This window comes from Rutilus rutilus (assembly GCF_951802725.1).
Source record: "Rutilus rutilus genome assembly, chromosome: 1".
Lineage (NCBI taxonomy): Eukaryota > Metazoa > Chordata > Actinopteri > Cypriniformes > Leuciscidae > Rutilus > Rutilus rutilus.
In genome coordinates this window covers 30,549,037-30,576,162 of record NC_140209.1, presented here as the reverse complement: position 1 = coordinate 30,576,162, position 27,126 = coordinate 30,549,037, and the positions used below count along the sequence as shown (strand labels likewise).

Sequence of the window (27,126 nt, the reverse complement as noted above, 5' to 3'; positions counted from 1 at the left end):
ATTTCAAGTCATGAAATTGTTTTTTATGGTTTTATTTTAATAAATAATAAATAATCAGTTTTTTAGCCTGTTATGGTTGTTATAGATTTGATATAGATTTGCATTGCATTGCAATTGAATATCTTTTTTTTTTGGTGAAATATTTTGTGCACTTGTGCTTTCTTTGCACTTGTTAAATGCCATTTGTTTTGAATTTTTCTATCTAATTTTTGTTTAAAATTTAGGAAATGTGATTTTTTTTTAATGTTGTTGAAAAATAAATCCAAACTTATTGCCATTAGGTTTTATCCTCTAAAGACCTTTGGCCACGCCAGGTTATTAAAATAAAACCATAAAAAAAAAAAAAAAACATTTTCATGACTTGAAATAAAATAGACTTTAGCCTAACTATTAATAAAATAATAAAATATATTGTAAAAAAAAAAAAAAAAAAAACATTTCTCATTGTCATTTTAACGTGATGTAGCCTACTAAAATAACCCAAACTAAAACTGAAATAAAATATCTATAAAATAATAGTCTCAAAAAATCTCAATGACACTAAAATAAACCTGCTGTTGGCATTATATTTGCATTGTTTTAGTGTTTGGTGCATAAAATTCCACAGCAACAATATTACACATCATATTGCATAAATTAATTATATTTACCAATATTTTATGTATTCTTCATAACTTTTCATATTCTTCTTATACATCCAAATGCTCTCAGGAAGATATAGGAAGGGTTGGCTTCAACAGTACATCTGTGTCGGTGGGGGTCCTGCACCATCTCTATGTTCCTCAAGGGTGTTGAAACAGGTCGAGTCCTCTGCTCTGTGTGAATGCTGTGGTCTGGTCCAGCAGAGGGCGCTGCAGCACGCGCTTCTCATGCACGCGCACCTGTCCAGCTCAACCCGCACTCGAACAGCGACAGCGAGTCAAACCACTAATTGCCACCATGTTTTCACACATGGTAAGTCGTGTTTCAATTCCAAATACATTTAAATGCGCGCTTTCATTGCGAATTAAAAATGACATGGAACATTTTACAGCTTTCATGCCCTTAAGGTGAAAGATGAAAGAAAGAGCTCGTTCACTTTACAATAACACACATGTAACGTGATGCGATATAAATAGTGAAGAAATTATTCATCACAATGCCAAATAAACAGTGCATACATAATTGTATAAATGCTATCTTAATCATTATATTGCTGTTTAAAAAGTAGGCTCTTTGTTTATTCATTGTTCGCATTGATGATTTTATAGTTATTAAATCTGTAGAAAGGTTAAACCCGTAAATATTAATAGTGCTAAATGTGAATGAAAGTGGGTTTTGTCCTGATCAGACTGAATGTCGGTGAGATGACTGTTTAGGCTACGTGGAGGTTTTCTGTCTTCACCCTTTATTTTTAATATTTATCCCAATGTTTGTCATCAGATTTTGAAGGAATGTCCACATGATTTGTGTTTGCTTTGTAGTGATTATCAACACATGAGAGATGCATTGTTCTGTATTAAAACCAAATGGAGAGTATAACAGCGTGATGGACTGCTGTGTAATGTTACTCAAATCTATTACCTCAACATTTCGGAGAAAATGATTATCTTGATTTAACCAGGAAAGTCTCCATGAAAACATTTGTCTCAGAAACAAGGGTGAAATAATACTAGAAATAATCCATAAGAAAGTTATTTAAACATGAGAAAAGTCTAGTCTTTTGTTCATATCTTGTTAGTTATGGAACACCAGGACATGCTCTCCTATATATTTTTTTTTTTTAATGCATATTTTTTTTTTTTTTTTTTTTTTATGATTGTTAAACGCAAAATAGCTTAAATGTATAACACATGTCTCGAATAAAGCATGGCAAAGTGCATGTAAATATATGATTTCTTTCAAACAGAACTATTCAGCTTTTATCCAAATTGTATAATTTAAAAAGAATAATGTTTATGACGACAGAAATGTTTAGAGAGTGTGGGATTGGGACATGGTCCTGGCTGTGCTGTTTTGTTTTTTGTTTTTGTTTTATGGAAGTAAAGGCTTTTGGGATTGGGAAATAATCCTGACTGTTTTTATTTTATTTTTTTACTTAAAAAATAATAATAATTGGGACATGACCCTGGTAAAGGTAAATAATCCTGACCTTTTTTTCTTCTTTTTTTTCTTAAAATTTTATTTTATTTTATAAATAAACATTTTTATGGAGGTAGAGAGTTTGGGATTGGGACATGACCTGGCATTAAATTAAATTAAAAAAAATGTTTTATTAAAAAAAAAAAAATAATAATGTAAAAAAAAAAATTATGGAGGAAGAGAGTTTGGGACTGGGACATGTCCCTGGCTGTTAATTTAATTTAATTTAGTGTTATTTTTATTTTCTCCTGGGCAGACTTAAAAATTTGGAGTCTTGTAATTTCTGCAATTATATCAATATTATGTTGCACTAAAGTTCAGTTTTGTTCTAAGCGATTATACAGTATTGCGTCTGTCCATAATTTCATACATCATTTAAGTCAGCATTTTGTGGGATCCGTATAATCAGTTCCTTAATGAAGCAGGTGCTCGGACAGGTGTCGTGCTCCTTCTGCACAGCTTCCACACTTTGGGAAAATCCATATTCGGCTTAAAAACACACAACAATAAATGCACATTTTACAGATCTTACTCCAGAGAAAGGGTTCGCATAAGAGGAGCTAGGCCCATCTATTGTTTGCTTTGCTGCGAGGCATCGCACGTCATTGATCAAGACCTTGGCTGGATTTCTTTCGACATGCACTTTTATTAAATTGGTTTGCTGTTGGGTGAAGGCAGCTGGAGACAAATCAAGTGGCAGATGAGCTGGCAGGCCGTGCCACAAGTGTGAGGTGAGCGCTAGAGAGATAGACAGATGGACGGACAGATAGAGCAATGATTTCCAGTGGAAAGACAGGAATGGTAAGCTAGCGAGGATAAGAAGCAGCCTGGCATTATCCCGTGCCCTTTAGTATTTAAAGGATGCTGGCATAGCATTTAGGTATTTGGGGTGGCACAGCCACGCAGAAAGCACGCTCACACAAACCCCCCAACAATCATTTGCTTTATGAGGTCTGCTGATGCCATGGTAACCCTCCTGTCCTGGGCACGGCTCAAGCGCTGATGTGCCAAAAAAATGCCATGGCAACTTTTTTTTTTTTTTTTTAACCCACGTTGCCCAGAAACCTTTGAGATTTAGTAAGTGAAACCAGTGGATTCACAAATTAGGCTCTGAGAGAGCAGAGAGAAACGTGAAGTTTAGTGTTTCCAGTTTCTATGCACAAATTGCCCAGAAACAGTGTGTGAATTATACTGTGACTTTAATGGAAGCACTTCGCTTAAAAGTTAAGGGCTGCAATCCGTTCAGGTTCATCTCGCGTAACTCACATTTTCCTTGGGCGCCCTTGCATCAAATTTAAACTCAACGTAATATTTGTCGTACTCGTATTTACTTTAGTTCCTCATCATGACCGGTTCATCAGTCCAGTGTTTTATTAAAAACTCACTCTGCTGTGAAACATCTGACCTTTTCAGACAACACCATGAACCCATATTTATACCCCCTCTAACCATTTTTTTATGATTCAATCAATTTCTGATGGACAGCCATTTTTTTTATATCCTGTTTCACTCAGAAATATGTCAGATTGTGAAGTTTGTAATGTGTAAAGTTAATTTAAAAGTGATACGACAGTACTCATGTTTTGTTGATGTACCATCTGATACAGATCCTCAAGCCATTTTGCTGTTGTTACTGTGTCCACTCCAAGTAAATGCGAATAATCTAAAATTACATTTAAATTGACTAATTTTAACTACAGTACTGTAACCCACCTGTGGCCGTGAATTGAACTGCAGCCAGCAACTAATTGCTCCGCTCGAGCGATGCTAATAGTAGCTAATGTAAATATATGCTGTGCTTTCCTCTCAATAACAAAATAACCACAGCAGAAATGACAGCGGTGAGAAAGCAGCAGTTAAGAAAGCATCTGATCATAGCGATGTGGATATGTTTGCACGAGCTCCGCGATTCACCGGCATCATGTGGAGGTAATTAAAATTACACTGATATGATAGTTTGATTGAGACTATATCTGGCTATGTGAGACTATAGTTTAAATTAATCCCTGTTCTTGGCTTGACACATTGACAGTACAGAATGACTCTTTCGGCATTATCCTTGTGCTGTATAGTGAATAGAGCACAAGGCACTAGCCTTAAGTACCTTTTACCACACAATACAAATATTAAAGCAAAAAAATATATATGTATCAATGCAACTTTCATGAAGTAAAATCGCTAAAAGCCTTCCTTCCGCTGGAAAAAATAGTCCCTGACCTTGAACAGCAACAGAAGTTACATTATTTCGCCGATAGATGGCGGCAAAGACTGTCTTTATGAGTGAGTCAGTCAATAGAGAAGACTTTTATATTGAAGAAAGGACTGAAACTTTGAAGCAAGACGCAACTGACAAATGACTAGCGTGTGTCAGGCACTGGAAAACTCCTTAACTGTTAAATGACAAGATATTGCAGCGGACAAATCTTTAATTGCGAATATAGGACTGACCTGAAGGAAAATGCTCTACTGTAAATGCAGGTACACTCACTTACTCGATCTCTCACAGTACTCTACTGTATAAGCTTCACTGAACAATATCAATGAGAATATTTTCACCTTGCTAATAGTGGTTGCTAAGGGTGTTGTGTAGCGATACATAGAACCGTTGGGTGAAGCGGTCGTGTCGTGAATAATACACAGCTATCGACCAATCAGCATCAAGGACTGGAACTAACCGTTTTATAAGAATTTGTTTTTATCATGATGTGTCATTGGAAGAGATGCTCTCGGGACCGCGCGTATTCGTCACATCCTTTTGTTTTCCCGTCAAAAACGTCCCTAGTCTTTAATATAAAAATTAGACTACAGGCTTTATAGATGAACTAGGAAGTCGGGGAAAGTCTTATTATTATTATTATTTTTTTTTTTTTACAAGCTGTTCACACATTATTAGCTATAAAAAAAAAAATCGATAATACACTAAAATTCTCACAAATTGCCCCTTTAAGTGGACATTGGTGTTTAAAGTTTAAATCATGGCATTAAAAGTGCCAGTTCCGTAATGACATCATATTCCAGGATGTGACATCATCAGCACAAACATCCATAGTTTTTAGTCTATTGTTGTTTGTTGTTTGTCATGTATTCATTGCTTGGTTTATGCCCCTCTGAAATGTTAGAATGACAGAAACATTTGATTATTTGACCAATGATCTTTGAAAATACCAGCATTTTAAAAGAAGTTAAAAACAAATATGAAAATGAACTTGAACTTGATGTCCTCATTAGGTGTAAGCTGACTGGCAGTCCGTCACTTAAAAAAAACTTGCAGAGGTCAAAAGGTGCTGGGATAACACCTTATGGCGCCGACTGGTTAGGCGCAAGTATGTTTATTGATCATAACAAGCCGCAATATTTCTGTGTATCTCTATGCATTCAAACACACAACTGTTTAAACGATATGAGTCCGTCACAATATAACATTTCCATATTACCCTGGGTCATCTAGACGCTCTCTCTCTGAGGCCATGCCAGCTTAGTGCCAGTCCTGCATCACACACTCTCTCACACGCACACAAAGAAGTCTTGTTTAGCTTGTTTTAATTCCCTTAAATTAGGGAGCCGTGCCAAGTCCTGCACCAGCAGCCATCGCACCACAAGCAGACTTATAATTGTCCCTCATCTGACACGCAGGGTCTTCGTCACAGCTTTGTGTGCCTCTAAAGAGCGCTGCTGCTCCCAGGACTGCATGTGCTCTCTCATTCACTTTCACACATTACATGCATGCATGACTGCACCGTTTAGATGCGGCTGGACGAGGATAATCAGATAATCAGCACGGAAATATTTTGAACTGAGGAATGCCACTTAATTAAAAAAAAAAAAAAATAAGAAAGAATTGACATGCTGCTTTCAAGCTAAAGGAAACTGTAGGACGCCCGCTTGTGCTTTACATTTTACATTAGGGACTGCAGCATGAACATTTACCACGGTAACCAGAGTTACTGCCAAAATAATTACCATATAGTTAGTTACTGCTTTCTCATCATAGTGAATTAATGTGGGATCTCCTTCGGACAGTGTAATCATTCTTTGACTTTTTGTGAAATGTAATTATGCATATTTTGGAAGAGTTTTCTCTTAGTATTTGTTCAGTGTAATAAAAACAATGGTATTTATATATTTTTAAGCAACTGAAATCATTTTAAAGAAAATGTTGTCTTTATTATGTTATTTTAATCATTAAGTTTTAAATAATTAAAACATTTTGTATTCATTTGGTCTTAATTATTGTTTTAGATTTTAATTTAGTCTTTTTAATTAGCAATATAGTCTTTTTTAAATCATTTTAAATGCAATCTGACTTCATTTATTTAAAAAAAATCTGTTTTTATATCTTATAAGTAAATATAAAAATATATTTTTTATTTACTTTACACACACACAAAAAAAGATTATTCATTGACAAGGCGGTCTGCATTTAAATAAATAAATATATATATATATATATATATATACATATTACACTGTGCAACATTTATAGCCAAATTTCTGCTGGCTAATCAGCCTGATCGATACATAAAGTAGGCTAACTAAAGTTACCATCTTTTTTTTTTGTTACAATTTCGTATTTATTTGCTAGAACGTTACATAAGTTTCGTACATCATGGGTACATCATGCAAGTTTTCAGTGCAGCTTAAACTGTTAAACACTAAAAATCATTGTACGATCACAATTTATCCAGCCAAACAAAAGTACACATCAGCTTCCGGCCATCGCTGTACAATAGGCCTCATAAGAGCCTGTGTCAGACAGCAAGAATTAACAGACACAATATGTGTATACCATTGTGGCAATTCAATTTCACTAAAGTCAATTCAAATGAAAAATAAGGCAGGTAAGCGTAGGAAGCGTGCAGATTGACCACCCGCCGCTCCTGTAAACGTTGTCTTTGATGTAAATATGTGTTTGCATGTACACAGAAACACTCTGGTGACACCCAGAGCCCAGTGTTGGTTGGCTGTGTGTGATCGGTGTGTGAGTAAGTCTGATGGCTGGCGCTGGCTCCGGATGGCTACAGCTGCCCGGATTGAGCTTCCTGGCGTTTTCTATGTCAAAGTCCTCTCTCCCTCTCGCTAACACATACTCACACAAACACAGGCATGCATGCTGGCTGCATCCTGCATCCTGCACGCACGCTCCTTCTGATTGGTGCTCGCTGGGCGCTTTTTCTTTTTTATTTATTAATTTTTTCCCCTATCCCAGGAAGAGGATTTCTTCTGGCAGGAGGCCACGGGAATGGCGCTGGACAGGCAGGCTGACCCAGGGTTCAGGTGGCAGCTGTGTTATGACTTCTCTGCCAGGTCGTGGCTGATGGTATGACCACCCTCTCTTTCTTTTTGCTCTCTTTCTTTTTGCTCTCTTTCACTTGCTTAGCACAATGTTTCCCACCTTTTTTTCCCACTTCCTGAAACTCATTTTACACCAGATTGCAATCAAACATCAGTTTTTTTATCTATCTATCTATCTATCTATCTATCTATCTATCTATCTATCTATCTATCTATCTATCTATCTATCTATCTATCTATCTATCTATCTATCTAGCTGTCTATCTGTCTGTCTGTCTGTATACCTATCTATGATAAGATTGTTGCTAGTCTTCAAGCTGCTGGTAAATGAGTTTGCTGTCTATTGAATTGCTATGCACTTTCTGATTTATTGTGATTTAGTGTTTTATTTCTTTATATGATTATTTTATTTGACTTTTTATACTATTAGTTGTATAATATAGCAAAAACATTCCTTTTCCGCATGTTTTAATCCTTTCACAAATCATATGGCCTTCCTGAGGACTGGACTCTTTCAGCGACAGCAGGTAAATTATTTAGTATTAATTAATAATTAAAATTATTAGTATTATTTAATCTTAAACTAGGTTAATTACTGTTTTAATTCATTTCAGTGGTCAAATAAGGTAAAACAAATTAAATTAAGGCAACAACTACACATTTCCCCCTGTGTAATTTGTAACAAGTCACCATTTTAATATAATAATTAAATTGGGATTATTAAATCCAATATCCTAGTTAATCATTTAGAAAATCTCTTCAGAAAAAGGAGCTTTTTTATCAAACCATTGCATTATTGTTGGTTCTCCCAAGTCTGGATCTGAGAATATTTACATTTTTGTGCTACTTTCCCCTTTTCAATTAAGCCTAATTAATCATGGAAAGGGATGTAATGCACAACCCCTAAACACAGAGGGTCCTCAGATGAGGGATTTCAGAGACTTCTGTATACAGAGCCTTATCGGGGGATCTGACACAGTTTAAACCTCATGGGCCTTTCATAGAGACTGCCTGCTGTGCTACTGGCTATGTAGGGCAGCGAGAACCAGGCGCCCTGTTTGTGTGTGTGTGTGCGTGTGTGTGTGTGAGGAATAAGACCGGTGAAGAGCTTCAGTCCTTTGAGGACATACATGGAGCAAACTGGAGTTTAATGTTGCAAAATCATGGGAGAAAGGTACTACAGGTTGTGGCTTCTAGAGTTTGAGCAACTTTGGTTTTGGTTCCAATTAGAACCTAAAAGCTGCTTTAACAGCATGATGTCATAGAAGAACCAGCTCGAGTTCCACAAAGAACTTTTATTCCTTAGTTTTAATGAAAAACATCCATGAATTGGTGCTTTAGAACACAGAAACCATCAGACTGATCTGAAAAGCTTATAATGAAACACCAAGGACTTACCGAACCTCCGAAGAACCATATAGTCAAATTAAGAATCTTATGCAGATCATTAATGCATTTCAGTGGACTACTTATCCAATGGTTTTCTTTGTGTTTATACGCTAAACGGACGTCTTTGACCATTGCGCCCGTGTCTTTTGCATGCGTTTTGCACACGACTCAGCATTCCAAAAATGAGGCACTCGAGTTAAAATGAATTCAACTTCAAAAACTCATCTCGATACTTGTCCATTTCACTGCTCGCATCTTGCGTTTTTCAATGCAACAATGTGTTCTGTGTGAATGGCCTCTAAAAAGGTGTGAACCATTGAAGAACCTTTAAAAAAAGCTGAGTTTACGAAGATAATACTAAGGGTTAGTGATCTGAACAAACCCCTAACCCTAACTATTGAACCTATTCCTTAAATCATAATGGAGATGTTTACTGTTATGTAGTTGCCCAGACTTAGCAGGCAATGAAAAAATCCCATAGATTTACATTGAAAAATGGACTCATGTTGGTTGACTCTTTTGACCTAACCTGCCAGCATCCGACTTTCGCATTATGTTTTCATCTATAAAAGGTAAAATTCTAGTTTTTAATGCAGGAACCGGCCTTACATACGAGTATACCACCATTTTCCCCCCAATCCTTCAGCGTTCTCTTTCTCTCGCACGCTAGCACATCCTTGTCATCTGTTCAATTAATCCTGCTCTCTTGTCCTAGTCCAACTTCCTCTCTTTTTCCTTCTCGTCTCGCCTCTCTTCTTCATCCATCCAAGTGTTTGTCAATCCCTGGCTACAGATGTCCACACCTCTTCCTCTCGCCCGGTCCATATCTCTGTCTCTCTGTGCACAGATGCCCGCTTTGGCCTGCAACAGCTGTCCCGCCATGTGCTGCTACCAAGTGTTGATGCGCTGTTAGGAAAGGGGAGGGGAGGGGGGGCTCATGAATATTCATGTTAATTTGGAGCCATTCTACCAAACAGAGCCTGGCACTGCCAAGGAAGCCCCTCCCCTCGATGAGATGGTGGAAGAGAGGAACCGTAAGACTAGGCCAGACTCTGTGGCCCGATTCCACAAATTAAGGCTCGACGCTGAGAGTTGTGAAAGACAGCCGACAGAAAAGCCAGAGAAAAAGGAAGACGACACACTGCCTGAGATATTTGGAAAAAAACGACATTCATAAGGATGTGCATGGATTTTAGAACATTAGCCCATCTTTTGGATGTTTTGAAGTTCACCAGTGAGCAAACAAAATGAACCAATATGATAGATGTTTACTTATAAAAAAAAAAGTTATTCAAATCTCGATTGTTTATCCTAAATAGTGATGAGACTAAATTGTCTTTAACATGCTTTTGATGATGCATTTTAATTTTTTTTTATATTTTTTTATATTGACATATTGGTTTCCACCCACAGAAAATCCAATATTCCCAATGAGATCTGACCAAAATTGGCCCATATTTTGAAAGCTTAGGACTTTGCATTCACAAATGAGCAAACAAAATGAACTGATCTTTGGTTGAGATGTTTAAGTTTAAAAGTTTGGTTCTTCAAATGCTTATTCGTAGAACACTGGAATTGTCTTTATGGTTCTTTGCAGAATAAACATATTTTTGATGATGCATTCATATTGACATATGAGATCTCCTTAACATCTTGATGGTTTCTCCTAAACAGTGATGAGACTAAATTGCCTTTATGTTTTCGATGCATTTATAGGTCCTTTATATTGACATTTGAGTTTATCCACAGAAAATCAAACATTCTTAATGACATCTGACAACAATTGGCCGATCGTTTCCAAGTTTTGGAGTTTGCGTTCACAAGTGAGCGAAGATAATTAACCGATAATCATGTTCAGTGAGTCATTGGAGCGCATTCAATTATTCTTTTTGAGCACGTCGGAATTGTCTTTATGGTTCTTTGGAGATTAAACATGTTTTTGATGATTTCTTCATATTGGCATATTGATTTCTACCAAACAGAAAATAAAACCCCCTAATCAGATCTCAATTGTTTCTCCCAAACAGTGATGAAACTAAATGGAGAGTAAACACCTAAACGTTTCCTTATGCTTCTCTTGAGAAAAAGACCCAGTGATTTCTGTAGAAATGTCAGAAGAAATGTCTCAAATTTGCCTTAATATGAACTTGAGCACTTTTCATCAAAGAGCGTATGATCTTTTATAGCTCTAATCTCTTACTTTATGCTGTCTATTTTGACGGGTCTATCTCTTCAGCAGAAACATCAGCAACAAAGTTGATACTTGCGTGAAACGTAACTGAAATCTCAAATAGTGTTCTGAACTATGAAAGTGCAACCGGTGAGCAATCAAAGTGGGTTCTTGGAAGAAGTTTCACATTGTACATTTATAGGAAGTCAGTCTGTGTAGAAACCAAACTGACGTTTTAAAGGATGGAGACAGGAAGATTAAAAAGGCTGGAGCAGGTTTTAAGCACAGAAGACCTAAGCCGGGAAGGGAGGACAGATGAGGATTGAGGGAGAATGGAGGGAAGGAGCAGAACGGTAGAGGTATATGGTGATAACAGATGAGAGCGGCTCGAGCTGGAGGAGGGGGTCAGTCTCTGGTGTGTGTGTCCTCTGCTCTCTTTCATGAAGAGCCAGAGAAGCAGATTATAGCAGGCCTCCTCTTTCAGTCCCTCCAGGGGAGGACAACCCCTCTCCCCCAGCATCCACTGGCTTTAATGCTCGGCATCCCCCTGGACCAGCCTGGATCCAGACCAGACACACACACACACACACACACACACACACACAAGCTGGACATCCCAGCCAAGCCATCTGATGGATTTGATCTTGACTTTTTTTTGACCCTGCTGCACTAATATGCATATTGAGGCCAGTGCACTGCATTTCTTGTTGTTTTCGATTAGCTCTAATCATTTCTGTCTTTATAAGCATGATATAAGAAGTCAGATATGTGCAAGTTTATACAACGAGTTGGGCTCTCCTCACGGTCTCTCTCTCTCTCTCCCTCTTGCTGGTGTAAGATAAGCGTAGCGCTCGCAGGCGTTTTCTCCCGAGACTCGCTCTCCTGCAGCAATGCTGTGCACCAACCTGATAAGGTGTGAGAGCCGAATTCTGCTCCAATCCCGATGGAGCCTCACCACAGGTGACCAATCACTGCGCAGCTCTCCGTTGTTCATCTCATCGCTGAGCATGCATGGTCAGGTCAGGCCGAGGTTTTATATCCCTCTTCTATGATGCATTAGCCACACATGTGCTGATATGGTAGATTATGACTTTACAAACACGTGTTACATAGCTTTCTTTAGACCATGATAAACTTGCAAAATCTTTATTTTTCAAGTAAAATCCCAAAATATACTGCTTTAACTTCAACAGTCAGATAGTTTGATCTTACCACGTCTTATCAGCCTCTGCTTCATTCCACTTTTTCAAAACGCTTTCAAAGTCTTCTCAAGCCTTTGCCAGATTAACCGCGTGGTCTTCAGGGGACGGAAACATATACACCTTTAAGATGAGAGGCACTTTGAACATTTAAATTAGGTACAGTTCCCAGGGAATGTTTTTTTTTTTCCCGGAGCCCACAAAGGTTAGCACACTTTGCTTTGAAGGTAAAACATTTTTCTCTGCTGCAGTCAGTCTGTTGGGGAGCTGGAACATTCGCTTTTCTGTCATATTATTTTATTTGATCATTTTCATTGCCTGTTATGGTGAAGTCTTCTTTGGATTTCTCTCTTACACTGTCCTATAAAATAATTATTTCAATAGATTTCAAAACGAAATTAATTATGGATCCTTCTCACAGACTGAGATGACGCGTTTCCACCATTATTAACATCATAAAATCTTGTAAAGCTTTTAATATTTAAATTTGCAAAGAATTTATTGTACATTTGTACTATAATTTGTGTTATATTACCTTGGCATTCAATTTCAGAAAATTAGTCAGTGCTGTTGCATGAGTTTTGTTTTATACAATGGCTGCTTTGGGAGTGAGAGGCAAATTTGACATCTTTTCTCTCAACGCAATCAATCTCTCCATATTTCCCTTTTGGAAAGAAATGCTATCCTGGAGTTTTTCTTTTATATGAGCAAATGGGAATGCACAAAATATATTTGTTGTAGTTTCTGCTCAACACTAAATAAGTTTACCCAACTACGATGAAGCCTGGAAATGTGAAAAAGGTTTATTCATTTAAGTATTAAAGTGACAATATGTATTAATTGATTTCAACATTTTTAGAAGAAAAAGCGTGTGAGACTTGTGTGTAAATCTTAAGGCATTTCTAGATGGTTGCTAGGGTGTTTTGAGTGATTCACCACCAGTTCTCTGATATATTCTTATCTCTAATAATGGCTCAGATCAGTGAAAGTCTGTGACAGTCATACCCACATGTATTGTCTATCGAGTGAAAATAATAATAGTGACGCTTGCCAAATAAAGTCTACATGGTGTTCATTATGCACTGCATCACGGGCAGTGTATTGCAAGTAATATACAGTATACATTTTTGGACGGGAGGTGTAATGGTTAATCCAGACATTTTCAAGGCTCAAATGGTTCTTTTGCTTTAGGTTGAGGGAGGTTTGCCTGATGTGTGATTATAGCTGTGCACTACCTCAGTCTTTGGCCCGGTTCACTCGCCAAGGTCAGCATTCCTGGCCCGGCCGTTGCTTAGCTGAATCTGAGCTTCGTGCTCTCAGTAGCCCTGCTAAATTAAAGACAGGCAGTCAGAAATTAAAGCCAAGCCAAGGAACCGGCAGTAGAGCCTAAATTCAATCTGGACTGTGCTAAATAAATGACCCTCCTGTTTGAAGTGAAAGGAAAAACGAAACGGCGTTATCTACTTTAAAAAAGACTCTTTGGTTTATACGTTACATCTTAAATCTTAAGCTTAAAATAAGCCTGTGTTAAATAACATGAGATTTGCATGTGCACTTCAGTCTCATGATGTCATCACTTTGTTACCATCTCAGTTACTACAATAAAATGTGTTGAATTTTGGCCTGTTTTGGTGCAGTTTACTTTACATCACCCTGTGGCTGTTTTTTCCCTCTTTGTCCTTTAAGATAATCATATATATATTTGAAAAGCAATGAATTATTGAATCATTTACTAAAATGCAATACTACAAATGCAAGGGAAAAGAATTGGCAAAGGTCACATGGGTCATATCGATCTACTACTCTTTTTCTCAGACCCAAATTAAGCAATAAATCATGCATTCATTTCAATAACATTTTACATTTGAACATGCATTTTTTTATGCATCTACTTTAGTTAGTGATCCTCTGGCTGTTGCAGCTCTGGTAAATGAAACGCCTTTTCTTTCTTTCCTCACTTTTTTCTTTGATTGAACGTTTGCAGTGGCGGTAAAAATCAAGGATTCGATATTTACATACAAATATAAGCTAGTGTAGGTTATAATAACATCAGTTTAAAATTCTTAATACTTGTTTAGACAGAGATTTTTTGCTAGTGTTTCTGAAGTCAGTTTTAAACGCACCTGCACAAATCATCAATGTGTTCTTTCTTCCGTCCAGCATTTAGTTCTGATCCTACCGTTCAAAAATCATTATTATTTTTAATCACGTGTATTAGCGTTCAGATTTATTTTAAAAGAGAGATCCAAGACGATTTTTCCATTCTCTGTTCTGATGTGAATCATTTCAATTGCGATCAGTCTAAAATTTGATTATTGTTATTATTATTTATTTATGTAAAAATTTTTTTTAATGATGTTCGTAACAATGACGCAATGTAATGGCAAATTGTAAGATTTCCCCTGCTTAAATATAATATTTTAATTCTACACAATCCAGAACTTACACTATTTTTCTCCATAGCCTAGTCTATGATGTCACACGGAACAAATGTTCTTCGTTAATTAATGAAATCATGAGCATAATAAAAACATAGGCATATATTTACATTAAGTGTTTTAATTTCGTTTAAATTGAATTAGTACACATTAGTGGTTTCGTTTTTGTTTTTTTGCTGTTTGTCTGAGATGTGGTGTCGGACAGAAATCACCGAGCTGATGTCCTATATTTAATAAATTAAGAATATATTAATACAGTAAATTAAAAGAGCAATAATTGCTCATAATACACGAAGTGATTTGTCAGACTGTTAAATATGATATTATACTTATCAATGTTGATTTAAACTGATTAATATATGAACAGCTATTTGTAATTAACAAATATATAATTAAGGCGCTATATATTGATATTATTATTCATCTTTTTTAATTTATTATATTTATATTTTAGAATACTGTGAACTGTGAATACTGTGATCATTTTATTTAACTGATGTTTTAACACTAAGGCTCAGAAAGCTCTGACGCTCATTTATGTTTTTGACGGTGGTTTGATTTTTAACGCCCTAACGAATATTACTCACGAATAATTATTTAAGTGTTAATTCATTTTCTATTGGCTTAATGAAAAATGTGATATGGCATGTTTTCAGAAATGTTTAAAAACAGGTGAGAGCGTTTAGAAAGAGAGAAAACTACACTCTAAAAAAAATACTGGGTCAAATATGGACAAACTCAGCCGTTGGGTTACATTTATAAATTACATTTTAACCCAACGTTTGGGTTTGTCCATATTTGACCCACAATTGGGTTTAAACAACCAAGGATTTTTTTAGTGTAATTTTAAATTTAGCTTAAATCTGCAATCAAAAATGATTAAATAAAATATGAAGAATGCCATGACTGGCTGTTTAAAATTGTGTTTGTTAGATATAGTTTTTTCTCTTATGCAATGCTTATATAAATAGCCTATTCGATTTCAAACAAGGAACACGATTTTTTTTTTCTTCTCCCCTGATTATTTATTCTCTTCTCAACATGAATTATTAAGGACAATTTCCGTTTATTAATTCCTTTTTGTTTTGTTTCATCTTTATCTGGATTGTTTGTTTCAATCATAATCATAATTACTGGCTCATTTTGAGATATAAATGCAGTAAATAACTTCAAAAAACGTTACATACATTTGTTTCATGATATGAAAATTACAATTCTAAAAACAGTCTAGAAAATAATGAATGCTAAACAATATATTTTAAAAGGATTTTGCTAAGATGTCATCTTTATACACAGGGAAATATAATTCAATTGTGTTTGTGTTTTTATTATTTTATTTAGCATTTGTTTCTTTTGACAGAAGGAAAATGAATTTGTTTGATAATGTAGTAGGCAGGTGCATCAGGGCTTCACTGAAGGTCAACGCGTGTCTCCTTCAGGTCGTGTGGAGGTCTTTCTTCTGTTTTAGCCCAGGTACGTTCAATTAATTAAAACAGCCACAGTTAAACCTCAAATAAGATGACCTTTACGAGGTTTCCTTCATCTGACATCTGGCATATATATTATGAATTAATTAAACCTTAGACAACCAATGGGGCCTGACTATACCTTTATAAATTACCGTTGAACAATATAGTTTTTTTTTTCTCCTGGTTATTTGAAGTCGGAATTAGCATATGTTTTACATGTCATTTTCCTAATAACAAAATGAATTTGACATGTTCTTCGACTAAAACATCACTTTTTACACCCATGTAATATTTTAAATGTGAGATCGTTTATTTGATTGCTTGAAAATTAGCTGAACCAGAATGTTAAATATAGTGAACAGAACTGTCTGCACACTACACCTGTTCACTACTGCTAAACACTTTCATCATTGCAGAATTAGGGTTTACATTTTACTTTTGCACCACTGTATAGACTTGATTTGATAACATAAAAATAATCAGATTTACGTCACCGTTTAACAAAAACACTGCACACTTCATACACACACATCTCTCTCTCTCCCTGCCTCTCTCTCTTTCTCTCTCCGGTGAACGGTATAATCCCCTGCCGTTCCTGCTTCTCTCCAAGCCCGTATTTAATTCCCTTAAACCCCCAGCTGCCGTTCTGGTTCCTCTGTGAACACGACAGACTGTGAAGCGCTCCCGGTTATTAATAATTCACCAGCCACTGCACGAATCCGTCCACAGATCAACCCGACCGTTCCGCACGGGCCACGCAGGGCTAGCGCGTTTATTTTGGCAACTACTCTTACATAGGCTACTTAACATACATTAATTAGTTATTCGAAACCTTCGCGCGTTATTCGTTTTGGCGACATAAAAGTCCACGTTCCTCTCGCGCGTCGCGTGTGATTCCGCGATATTGCCCATAATGACGTCCTGTCCATAATAATTGATCGTGTAATCCATGCACTGAGGAGGAGGAGGAGGTCATGGAGATCAGGTCTCCAGTGAGATGGATGGAGACTGAGCACCGATTCACCCAGAGTCCGTGAGCTGAAACTGCGCAGGCTGAAAGTTGCTGTCGGTGGCGCACGGCGCGAGCTCGACTGAAGCCACCGGACCGGAGAGACGCTCAAACCGGGGGATTCGTACCAGAGGAGCGGTCGTGCTGAACCCGCTCCGGCCCCGAAGCTTTCACCCTTTTTTGCATCTGCTGAAAGACAGAAACGCGCCGGCTGATTCCTGCGAAAGTTTCTGTGCGTAAAAGTTGGTCGTTTTCCACGATCCACGGGCCCGTCCCGCAACCCGGTTCTTCTGCTTCCGGTATCAAAGGAGAGAGACGACTCATTTGCTTTTCGTCTTCTACCGCGCTCCGTTTTTTCGGGGCAAAGTTTTTTTTTTTCTTCCTAAAGGAGTAAAATGGGTCTTTGAGACTGTTGGCAATATTCCCCGCTCCACAATGGTACGTGCTGTGTAAATCAACTTTGCTCTTTTTATTTCTGCTATAACATGCTGGTAAACATGGAGAGAAGGGTTTAGATTGATAATATGCCAAGCAATAACTGTCCCAGATTATTTTTTGGCGGTTTTAGTTTTAGCGCATAAACTCTTGATGCACAACAACATGTGCAATAGTTATCGGTCGCCTCGATGCACATAATGCCACTGTGTGTGTGTGTGTGTGTGTGTGTGTGTGCGCGCGTGTGTGTACTGAATAACGCTCTGTTATGGAAAATGCTTGAAGTTGTTCATGTCGATTGGGAAGTTAGTTTGAAACTGTGCAGAATGTTTTCCTGTATCATTGCATTATGACATTTGCTGTGCAACTGATTTATTGCACTATTTTATACATATCATTTATTATATGGGCATAATATATTAGTCTAAAGTGAATACAGAAGCAATGTATTATCATAACGCAATATCATAGTTTAACTTTGACCCCGTGGCACTCCAACTTTCATCATCACTGGTGTTCTGGATTCATCTCTTAATATGTCGGTGGATAATGAAGTGTTGTGTAGGATAATAAGCCTTCAGTTTACACGCTTTCCAGTGTTATTGGGATTACAGGCGACACATGCACATGTAACATGCCATTACTGAAATTGTTCCACTGCGCAAGCTTGTCACGGGACGACAGTCGCCGCCCACATGTCGTCTGTCAAAGAGAACAAAAGCTTTGAGGGGTTATATATAGAACAATAGTGCTGGATGCAACTTATTTCGTGCCCATGCTAACTTTTTTTTTTTTTTTTTGGACTGCTGAGTGTTATATGTAAAGTCATTGCCTTGCGATTAGCACTGATTAATGCATTGCAATTTTGCTTATATTGCTTGCACATGTTGTAGTTTTATATGTAAACACTTTATATATAAAAAGATTTATATATTGACTAGGATGATAAATCCATATCTGGCCGATAACTGCACTCTTAGAAAAAAGGGTTCAATGGGGTTCAGTACAGAACCTTGACTCAGTTTTAAAGACCCCTTTATTTCAAAAAGGTTCTATAAGGAGACATTTCTTAAATTATTGCATTATACTTTCATGTTTAACTGGTTATTTAAATTTTTTTTAGTGATAAAGTATGGTTACAAGCTTTGTGTTTAAAAACGAATTAATTAAAAGAAAATCTAAATGATCCCATGATGGGAACCCAAATGTATATAGGCATATGAAGAGCCTGACAGAAACCTTTAAATATTTATATAGTACCTTCTCTTTTAAGAGTATGTGTGTGTCCACTTGGCCGATTAGCAGAAGTCCATGTATTTAAAGCGCAAAAAATGTGCATTGTCATGTCAGTTGCTATAATTCAATTCTATAGTCTATATATGCACTAGTGTTGTCACGATACTGGACTTTCCAACTTCAGGGAGGCTTTATTTGAATCCTAAACTACATTTACAAAAAAAAGACAGGTAAACAGCCAGTAATAAAATAAGAACAAATGGCAAACGATAGCACAAATAAATACAATAGAATAAAGAGACAAATTACATAAACAGTGCTTTAAGTTTGTCAGGTGGGTCTAACAGTAATACTCAGGTAAGACACACTACAGAAATGAAAGTAGTCAAAAGTAAAATAACACTGGATATTTTTCATTGTAAAAATTAAATGCAGATTATTGCTTACAATTGAAGCAACAAAAGTTATTCAGTCAAGAGCAGCGAGTGATTTTCTCAGAAAGCAGCAGGTTTATTAGGCTGCTGTCACTTTAAGAGTTAATGCACGGATCCAATATACTGTTACACAACATGCGCTTTCTCTCAACTATACTTTACAAAACTGACAAGATGATAATATTTGGCAAGATGGGCATTTTGACATCATTTTTAATGTTTAATTTGGAACTCACGAGCTTTTTGAGTGGCGGCTTTATGAGAGCGGCACTTATCCACGGTGCGCTCGCTTTTGCTGTGCAGCGCGAAACCATGTGAGAATGACTAAAACGTTGTGCAATACAAGGGCTTTTCAACCAGAGCGAATGAGGCTAGTGAGTGAGAGGAGGCGGGTGTGTGTCTCGCCGTCGGTGAGAAGAGAGAGTGAGAACACCATTTCTTTGAGTTTTTATGATTATATTTATAGGACAGTGGAGAGGACATTTGCAGTCTGACACGTGCAGCTCTTTCAAAACTAAAAACACAAGGAACCTGCATTTAAATATCATATCGGCTGTATTTTCAGATCTTCAGGAAAGAACATCTGTTCGGTGTTAGCTCAGCTCTAACCTCAGATAGCTTGGGTTTTGCTTCTCACCAGACAGGCCACGAGAAGCCGATCTGAGGAGACATCAAGCTATTGGCAATCAACTAAAGCACATTACCCAGGTGTCCTCATTTCAGAGTCTAAACGTTCAGCTAATTTATGCATCGGCCTTCTTTATTTTCAAGTCGCTGCACACATAGTTTTCAGTTCTCCTCCACTTTGACTGGCTTCGGAATCCGAATTATATTTGATTGCATGACTGATGCAATATAGGCTCGTACTTGTTGATGATTTCCAGATGGGCCTGAATATCAGCACATTAATGTGGATAATTATTTGTTTACCCGCTCTCTTAAATGGCACCAACCCAAATAGGCCAGTGCAGAAAGAAACGAGGGAATCTATTCAAAGCTGACTCCACATGGGATTAACGTCTTCTCTTAAAAAAAAACAAACAATTTAATTAATCTTCCAAATCAAAGATATGACGCTAGATAGTTGATAGCATTGCAGCTATAGCAGGCCTCCGTCAAACAGCGACATAAATGCATCTGGGTTATACTTTGATGACAGTTGGAATGAAGAAAAGTTCTACAATAACAAACAAGGCATCCTATAGTTTGTTAAACAAAAAGGTTTTATGTTGACTGCAAACTTGGAAGCAGAATACTGTACGTGTTTGACATCAAAATCCTTTATTTTGCAGTCAGTGTTTGATTTGTTTATTGAGAGAGTGGATATGTTGATGTTAGTATAGTAATTATAACGTTCAGTTGAAATTTAGATGTTTTGGAAATGAACACGCATGTATTAAGTGCCAAAGTGTTACTGCCCCCTCTGGTGAAGTGGTGTTAGTTCACCTGTCAACTGGACTTGATTTTATGACCAATCAACATTATGACCAAGTCATTTGACACAGATGTCTCTGATTAATTGGCTTTTGGTTTTAGCTTTTTCTTCTATTGCAAGCCAATGATGTGATGTTAATGAAACGCTGGTTATCTGCATGTTGTCATGTCCATCAGTTTCATTGTCATAACGGCATAACTAGTCATGATGATTAGTAGCATATAGCCGTACATTAGTTTGAAATCAAATAGCATTTTAAGAAGTCTAAACCTGCACAACGCTAACGGTTCCAAATGATCTTAATGCAGTTGCTTAAGTACAATAGGCCTATATAAAAAAATATATTTAAAAAAAAATCTAATTTAGTAACCAGTCTGAGACAGTTCAGTGAAGGATCCATCAGACGTAATCAAATCAGTATCTCATCGGTAAAAGAACAGACTCATAAGAGCCATTTATTGAGGAGTTACACTAGCCCACGTTATGTTTTTGATGTAGGCTTCTAAAAAAGTAATTTGTTCAACAATCGAATGCAAGCCTTGAAAATACAATGCATTAAAATGTATGAACTCATAATGAAATGAATTTTTTTTTTCAATTATTGCAATTCAACATGCTTTTTAATTTTAAAGACATTTGTTTACAGTATTTACTTCCATGGGACTACATTGCATGCTCTTATATTTTTTTCATTCACTAAGAAAAGAACCAGAAAAGAACCTGAATCACTAAAAAGAACTGGCTCATACGAGTCATTTGTTCGGAACTCTTTATGTTTTTGAATCACTATAAAGAACCGGTTTATATGAGTCATTTTTTCGGGAATTGGACTACACTGGTTGCACTTTACACTTTTAATCACTAAAAAGTACTGGCTCATACGAGTCATTTGTTCGGAACTCGGACTACACTGGTCACAGTTTGTTTTTGAATCACTATAAAGAACTGACTCATACGAGTCATTTGTTCAGGAATCGGACTACACTTGTGTAACCGGTCCTAATCGACCCACTTCAAGTGGGATTCGAACCAGCCTCTACGGCATGGGAGGCGGGTGCGCTAAAAGCACGGGACACACCAATCCGACGTCAAAGAACTAACGGCGACGAAAGCTGATTGTGTTGTCGCCTCGCGTCGGCTGCATCTCGAACCAAAAAGCTGCGCTTGAACACACCAAACGATCTAAAGATGACTCAAGTAACTAGCATGTGCTTTCTGCTCCTGCGTTTAAGTAAACATCTGTCTACATCAGCAGGTATCAATAGTCTATTTTCGTCATTCAAAAAGGGAAACCAAAACTAGGACTGCAGATATACAGCTCTGGCTTACATTGTTGAATATCAATCACTCTGATCACTTTCTTCATTCCAGTCGGCTCATGTTGTTATGAAAATATTTGTTCATTCGAATGCTCAAGATGTCGTAAAATTATAACTGCCTTCTGTCATTACGGTCTTGACTTCTTTGCTCGCTTTCATCACTTTTGCTTTCATTCTCGTGCACTGACTCGTTCTCTAAACGGAACAGCCAATCAGAGCTCTCTCTTTCGCTGACACCAATTCAACATGCTGAATCGGCCCAAAAAAAAACCCAATGGCATCTGACAAGAGCCAACAGTGTGGATAACACAGAAAAAACTAAGCCAACCAATGCTCAAAAACATCTCGCCATTGCCCGACAGCCGACCGCCGGCTTGGTGTGTCTCGGTCTAAAGAACGCACGTCTCCAGCATCAGTCGCCAGTGCGCTTCTTGAGGCCAGGGGAGTGAGGTTTACCTCTGTTACACTAGTACACTTGTGTTTTTGAATCACTAAAAAGAACCGGCTCACTAGAGTCATTTGTTTGGTAATCAGACTCTACTGGTCATGTTGTAGCCTTAAGGCCTGTTCACACCGGGACGAATTTCGCGCGCGATATTCGCCGACGTTTAACGCCTCGTGACTAAACAAAGGGCGCCAATGTGAGTGTGCACACCGACGCGAAAAACGCCACGCGTAAAAGCGTCATTTTTAAAAAAACGCCTCGGGTTCGTTTTTTGGCGCTGCGTCAAAAACTATCTGACCAATGAGATTGGCGCTTTTGCTCACGTGTCTGGAGCTTCTGAAGTTACAGTAAAACACAACTTGGGGGCGCTCAAACACAAAACGGTCTTGCCGAGCACACATACGTAACGGCGAAGAAGATATACGCCAAGCAGCGTCTACCATAGATATCATATATAAAGGCTAGATGTCTCGTGCGCACTGCTGGCCAATGGAGGTCGACGTCCGCACGTGGCGGCCATCTTGCGACAGTGTACTCGCTCACTACTTCAATGGTGCATGTACTTTTAAATAACCATAACTTGCTCATTTTTCTACCGATTTTCAAACGGTTTGGTTTGTTATAAACGTCAGAGATGTAGTTATGACACTGCATACATACACTGCATACATATGAAAAATTATAACATACATTTTCAAGCATTCGGAATTATAGCCACGTTAATAACGTTTGTAAGAAACCAAACCGTTTGTAAATCCGTCAAGATTTCAGCGAGATAAGAGGATTTGTGTGCGTGCTGATCATTCACCTTAATGCACAGAACACTGTCACAAGATGGCCGAACGATGATGCCGGAAGTGACTGCGCCATAAGACATCTAGCGTTTATATATGATATCTATGGTCTACACTGCTGAGAAGAAATAAGACGAGGAAGATGCAGAACTATATGACAAACGCGACAGCGGAGTATTTCTGTTTTACATTAAGCGCCATCTAATGTCAGGGAATGAATTTGCATGTTCACTCGGCTCATCCTCAGCGAAAATCGTTTGGGTGTGAACACAAAAAACGCGTTGAAAAACGCTGGCGAATAACGCGCGCCGATATTCGTCCCGGTGTGTACGGCCCTTTATGTTGTTTTTGCTTGCATCTCGCAAGGACTCAACAGAAACACGTTTCTACACGTGTACAGTACACTATATTTGTACTGCTTTGCATTCAATGCAGACAGCAAACTCACAATCACAACTAAGATTTTTAGAATATAATAAGTTCTTTAAAAAGCCGCTGATATAGGCCGAATTTTCTTTTTGCTGTGGCGCAGATTCAGCAGAAGGAGAATCGCTGCTGTGATTCTTAAAGACAGGGCTGGTCTTGAATGAACATCAGTGGAGAAAGATGCCTTTTGTGTCCAAATGGTGTAGTTACGACATCTACCAGCAGGGGCTTAACTCTAACCACAAGTAGTCATATAACTTTTTCTGCACGCTACATCCATGAATGACTCCTAACTGTAAGGTGAGGAACCCAAAGCACCAATCAAAACACTCGGCATCAAGGTGGAGTATTTTGTATGGGCATGAAATAGTGTATCTAATTATTTTTAATGTCACTCTCCTGCCTTAGTTTTAATGATAACAATGATATTTAATGATCCACTAATGATAACGAGCCATTTACTTAAAAAAAAGGTTAAATATATTATATTTAGATTTTAAAGAGGTAAAATAATGATTCATCCTGTTTAATAGCTCATAATCAGACACAACTCTGGCTTGCAGTTCCTGTGCGGACAGAATCAATGTTTAGTGCCCAAAACAGCTCTGAAATCAAACAATAAGCAATCTAACAGCCCACCCTCCTCCTCGGGTTCATTATTACTGCTGTTCCTCGCTCATTTCGCTCTCGCGGCTCCTCTAGAGATGGAGGTATGAAATATCACATTTTCCCAGCATTTCTCCCTGAAGTGGCCCTGGCACGCGTTCACACGGCATACATTTCTGCTTTCATATATTTCCCCCTCTCACCGCTTTTAAAAAACAAATCCCCTCCCTCCCTCGCTGGGCTTTGATGTGTCTGCCGTGTTACCTGGGTTTGTAGAGCGGTAGCAGTTGTGTAGAAGTTCTGTCGACTGTCAGTTTCTCTTATCTGCGAACACATGAATTGGGATGTAAAAAGGTGGATATTGTGAAAATAGTTTTGATTGTGGGTTGTTGTTGTTGTTGTGAAGTTATACATTTAAATGAACGTGTATACTGTATATGCCAAACCATGTCCAGGTCACGTTTCACCCCAAAAACAAAAGAAAAAAGCAAATGGCAGATTATATTTATCCATAAAGAGAATTTTTATTATTTTGAATAGTTTGAGAAATCACACCTGTTTCTGTAACATCACTAAAGATTTGGCAGCGTTATCCGCGCTTTTTTGCTAACCAAGAAAACCAGCCAATCAGAAGCACCCACTGATTCTGAATCATGTTGCTAGTTCTGGTTTGCTGACGTGCTTTAGTGGGCGAGGTTTTTGAGAAAGGGTGCGCTGATGACTTAAAATGGATAAAATCGCATACAGCGATATAACGTTGCATTGTAACATTATTTTGATGACAATTTATAAAAATTATTATGATAATGCAGACCTTTTTTTCCCCTAAATGCCATTATTTTCGATGATTCTCATAAAAAGTCTAAGCAAACTTTCAAACCGGCGCTATGTTGATATATCACGTATTTTAGGTCTAAACGACAAGATTCTCACCTAAAAACTCTTAAAACTGCATTTCGTGACACAGTAACAGTAGTATTTGTAAAATTAAAGTAGGTTTGCTCCTCCACCATTGACGCTTGCTGTGAGAAATGTTGCCAGTATATATCAGGCAGAAACAAGCGGAGTGATAGACGTTGTAAAAAGGTTTTCGTGTGATATTAGTAGAATATTGCATGGCTGGAAAAGGCTCTCATCCAATCAGATTCGAGAACCAGAACTAGCTGTTGTATATCTTTTGATTGCAGCAGTTGGTATCCTGGCAAATCTGATCACACTACTGAGATCACTTCTGAAACGCTAGTTCTGGTGTTGACCTCATGAGAAACATCCAACCCATCTCACGGGAAAACGTAACTATTTTACAGGGTGGCGATTTCGTATGAATTTGTACTATAAGAATCATACGATTTTTTTGAAAAAAAGTAAACATGTTGCTCCACCCCTAAGCTTAACTGCCATTGGGGAGGAAGCTGATCGTATGAAAACGTATCAGATTATACGAATTCATAATTAGCCACCAATTCGCCAAACACGTAAAATAGTTACGAAGTGCCATGAGATAGCGCTGCAAACATCCGAGGCTTTAGCGAAGTCTCCATTTCATTGCTGTCTAGGAGAAACTATTGAGATTTTGAGATTGGCAACACTAAAAACAACACAGAATACCTTGCCAATTAAGCACCACTCACATTTCCTTCAGAAAACGTAAAAAAATCTGGTCCATTTAAGTTTCTGTTCTAATAAAATCTGAAAGTAGCAGCCAGTTTTATCACCAGTCTTCATCATGCAGTTTGATTATTTAATGATTTTTTTCAACCCTCATTTTCAAACAGACACATCTCACATTCGTCACGCTTTTATTATGATTGCTACACTATTCCCATTTCCTATTATGTGTTATAATCTTCATATCAGGGCAGTTTTGAGATCCCCTGTGAGCAGACACGTAATGTAACAGGCCCATCATTGCGCATTAGCAGACATTTTGAATATGGCTGTTCATCGTTCGGCTCTAAATATGTTTGTGTTGATACTCAAGAGTTAATTATGACGGGCCTAGGGACCTGTTTCGCTCAGGGCTGTCCATATGGATCGGGCATATGCTGCGTATATATAGAAAAGGGTGGCATGTTTAATTGACGCAGTTCCACGCTCCATAAACATCCACAGCGAGGGAGAAAGAGGACAGATCTACAGGGAACTACATCAAACAATCAGCGGAGACTCAAACACACCATCTTACTTTAAAGCGTGAAGGCAAACCAAGCGGAAGAGAGGGACTCATCTGTCTCTTTGTTTCACCTGCCCCTGTTTCTCTGTCCATCACTTTTAGAAAAGCTGTTTGACATGAGATTTTCATATGGAGCACAGTAGTAAAAACGCCAAACCTTCTTTGGAGACTAAATAAACACTGTTTCTACACATTCTGAAAGTATAACAACCAGCTGAGTTGGTTGAACCTTAGTTCTCGTTCTTCAGTTTGTTTAGTTAATTGCTTTGACTTATGGATGTGTTGTGAGAGGAGAGAGAGAGAGAGAGTGAGAGCGAGAGCGTATGCAACCTTTCATTGCTGTGGATATGAATAGCTGGTGTTGCAGCCACATTTTGGTTAGCCAGTGTCTGGGATCTATTATAGTATCGTGTGCGCACACACACATCTTTGCGTCTGTTATTTTAGTGCTGCATGTATTTTTATAGGAGTGCATTTTAGAGACAGGTTTAATCCAGAGAATGTGTGCAGCAGAGTTTGCTTGCACTGAAATACAGTATATATGTCTTTCTCCTGAGGACAACAGGAATTCTCCATGTCTGGGATGCTGGGGGTTTCTTTAGAGGTTAAGGGACGGGTTATTAAAAATATGAGATAACTTTAATATCTCAAATGGTTATGTTTAGATGATACTAAGTGCTTAGGTAGCTTAGAATCTCATTGTGTGTGTGTGTATATATATATATATATATAGGAT

The 27,126-nt window shown here is 37.7% G+C and overlaps 1 protein-coding gene across 12 annotated transcripts in view; it reads left to right on the top strand.

The window, feature by feature from the left end:
* The first annotated feature begins 903 nt into the window (after positions 1-903).
* Positions 904-27,126, top strand: part of nfixb (nuclear factor I/Xb) — a 166,236-nt gene continuing 140,013 nt past the window's right edge. For 9 of the 12 annotated variants that reach the window (XM_084403139.1, XM_084403161.1, XM_084403136.1 and 6 more), the window contains exon 1: positions 16,759-17,525. In XM_084403139.1, the coding sequence (XP_084259265.1) occupies positions 17,523-17,525 (3 nt within the window). In that variant the 5' untranslated portion in view covers positions 16,759-17,522. Of the gene's footprint in view, positions 955-7,327; positions 7,439-16,755; positions 17,526-27,126 lie in introns of those variants that run through there. The other 3 variants (XM_084403170.1, XM_084403169.1, XM_084403162.1) reach the window with 2 other exon arrangements.